Genomic DNA, 3,240 nt, shown 5'->3' with positions numbered 1-3,240 from the left:
CTTTAATTTTATTGATATTTTTTTCTTTCTGATGACATTTAGAATTGAAAGTTTTACAGCAATGAAATTCCTATTTGTTTATTGTTTGTGAAGTCATTCACACATTGTTTTGTGCTCTCTTGGTGTATTCCAGAACAAGTCTGCAGCTGCTTACCTGGAAGCATCTAAAGCTCGTATTGCAGAGTATGAAAAGGAGGTAAGACATTTTTGGAATGATGTGGTGTTGAAGCATCAGTGTTAAGGGACACAATTTTATCAACCGCATTGGTACTACACTTTATCTAGATATATTATATTACAAACCAAACCAAAATATCGCGAAACTCTAGTGGTGTCATACCCCCTGCTTCCCATTGTTGAGGTTGACGTCACTTGTTTCTAAATAATTGAACCAATTTTAAAACATCTTTATTTTATCACATTTGTTTGAATTGTATTAGTAAGATTAGTTGTTGTAGATAAAGAGCACACTATCTGTCGTAACTGTTTCACGAAACCTACTTGTAAGGAAAAACGTTTAAAAAGTGTGGTAATTTCACAATGTGAAGATGTAAGCAAAAGACTGACAAAAGAACTGCCAACAAAAGTGATTTCATGTACAAAAATTAAACCAGAATAATGCCCAAATATGTACAAAACAGAGAAATATTTACAATAATAAAAAGAAAATTATAAAGTAGCAAATTGAAACATAGTATCAAACAAAAATTAGTTCAACTCGAGTAAGGGGACAATAGTGCGTTCGACTTCATGCAGCGCTGCACAGATTGATCAAAATCTTAAAGCGGTGCACACTGGTCAGAAATATTGTCCGGATTGTCGCTGCGCGGACGCCACATGACTGTCATAGGTGGAATCAAAGTAGTGACAGCGCTCCGAGAACAGACGACTGATTTAGCCAGTGCAGCATCTGAAGAGCGGCTGCTGGAGCTGCGACGACGACACGGATATTACGCGAGTTCACCGCATGACAACAAACACGTGTGTTTCGGGGTTATTATTGGACAGATTCCAATTCACAAATTTCAAAACAAAAACTTTTCATACTCTCTCTATCTTGTACACATCATGCTTATTAAATGACTACTAATATTTTACTGCAGTAATCATGTTTTGTTCATTTGTTTATAAAGGCTAGATTGTTTGCAGACTTTTTTTTTTTTTATACAGACTATTTACTGTATTCAGCTCTATGAATTATTTAAATGATATTTTTTAGTAAATAACCTAAATATTAACTCATAAGTCTTACAAACTTTAAATAAAATAATTATCATCATTGATCCTGCCACCCTAAAGGCTTCTTAACAAATTGTGTTAAAGAACTATTGTATTAAATAATTATAAAATGATTTATATGGTGATATATATATATATATATATATATATATATATATATATATATATATATATATATATATATATATATATATATATATATTTCCTGCTTAAATGTGACATTGATGTAACTGTTTTTTCTGGGAAACTTCTACTTGGAGTATAGCTCACTTATTTTAGGATTGTCCTTTAGTTCAATCTTTTTGGATTAAAGTGCTTTTTTGACAATGCTTTCATTATCCAAAATAATCTTAATCAAAACACCTTGTTTTGGGTTTTACATTGATATATGTTGTAAAGTGTTCTATCTATAAATGTAATCCCCTTTTTAGCATATTCAAATAAAAAGTATTAACCTAAAGAGGGATTTTTAAACTCCTAGAATTTGTGTTTATTGCTTTGTATTAAATAGTCTAATATATATAATATTATTATAGTATAATATTATTTAATTCATAATTCCCTTATTGTTTAAAAATGAACTAAAGTTTGTAGAGACTATATTCTATGTTATTTGTACTGTAAATCTTTTGTTGTTATTAAAAAAAAAAAAGATGATGACGCCATCATGATCGGTCATCATGACTGCCCGAAGTGTCCAGCTGTCTGGCTTGACGGCTCAATTTTTAACTCCGCCCCCGCATGCGATCGGCTAATCTCGTTGATCACCGGCTTTATGTCGAATCCACCTATTAAGTAGGATGTGCGCTCGCCCTCTCTGTGGTAACAGCTCACAGTCAGCAGCTCACTTCACTTGTGATTTTGCGGTCGCGAATACATCATTACATGAAGACAAAAATGACATCTTGGGATAAATTATACCATATAAATACAGTATGTGACTCTTTTAACATCATTTGGCGGCGTCCATGTCGCTGAGCAACGCATGTAAAACAATGAGAAGACTTGTGCGACCACCGCTTCTCTACCGAACTTGAATATATGATTCACAGAATCGTAGAAATGCTGGATTAAGATCTGGGAGGTCGAAAAAATTCATTAAGTATTTTGGATAAAATGAAGTATTATTTTCTCAATTCAACTCTCCAGCGACTTCAGGTCTTTTGCCTTTATAGGGCAGAATTATACTAAAACTAGCAGTTTCAAAATGTCTGACCCATCTGATTGTTTGTCCTTGGCAGCTTGAGAAGTTCAGGAACATGATCCCCTTCGATCAGATGACCATCGAGGATCTCAACAACACCTTCCCAGAGACCAAGCTGGACAAGCAGAAGTATCCATACTGGCCATACAAGCCTGTAGCTGACCTGTAAATTATTATCAGCAAAATCAGAGCTTCCCGAGCCTGAGGCTGATCTGTATAGTCTGGTCTGAGTAAAGCTTTCGCTGTTGAAGTGATTCCAATCGTCAAATGACTCATCGCTCTTTTGTTTGTCAATGGAAATGGAAAAAATAATAAATAAATTGTTTAAATATATTAGCTTGCTCTTTGTGTTTGTGTGGTTGAATATAAACACTGATGATGCAGCAAAATGATTTAGAAGGCAATTTATATCAGCGTGAATCATTCTATTGATGTAGGTTCACAAACAGCCTAAAAGAATGTAAGTTGTAAAGTTTTATCAAGGTGTTTGCAGAGTCTTGAGTATTTAATCAATGCAGAGAAATTTAAGGCCCTTAAAGTATTCAAGTCTTAAATGCTATTTTGCAAAGTATTACATTTTATATTATTTATATTATGTAATGTATGGTTGTATGTTAGAGTTAGCTTGAATTTAATCTGCGAATATCAGGATGCTGTGTAGTTTATGAAATCAATAAAATCCTGCTAGATTTGACATCATGCTGCTTTGTTTACTGTTGTAACCAAAGCAAAAACAATATTTCTGCAATTCTAGAGGCACCTGAATAGATCAGATAGATTTTTTTATTTAGTATATG

General features: G+C 33.3%; 1 protein-coding gene across 2 annotated transcripts in view; it reads left to right on the top strand.

Annotated features, from left to right (window-relative positions):
• The window catches only part of atp5pd (ATP synthase peripheral stalk subunit d), a 9,015-nt gene extending 6,239 nt beyond the window's left edge, over positions 1–2,776 (top strand). Inside the window, exons 5-6 of one of the 2 annotated variants that reach the window (XM_005163774.6) lie at positions 134–196; positions 2,481–2,776. In XM_005163774.6, the coding sequence (XP_005163831.1) occupies positions 134–196; positions 2,481–2,612 (195 nt within the window). In that variant the 3' untranslated portion in view covers positions 2,613–2,776. 2 annotated transcript variants of the gene reach the window in all.
• Positions 2,777–3,240: the final 464 nt, after the last annotated feature.

Source organism: Danio rerio, chromosome 3 (genome assembly GCF_049306965.1).
Source record: "Danio rerio strain Tuebingen ecotype United States chromosome 3, GRCz12tu, whole genome shotgun sequence".
In the NCBI taxonomy this organism is placed as follows: Eukaryota; Metazoa; Chordata; class Actinopteri; order Cypriniformes; family Danionidae; genus Danio; species Danio rerio.
The sequence above is the reverse complement of the archived record's forward strand: the minus strand, read 5'-3'. Positions and strand labels throughout refer to the sequence as shown.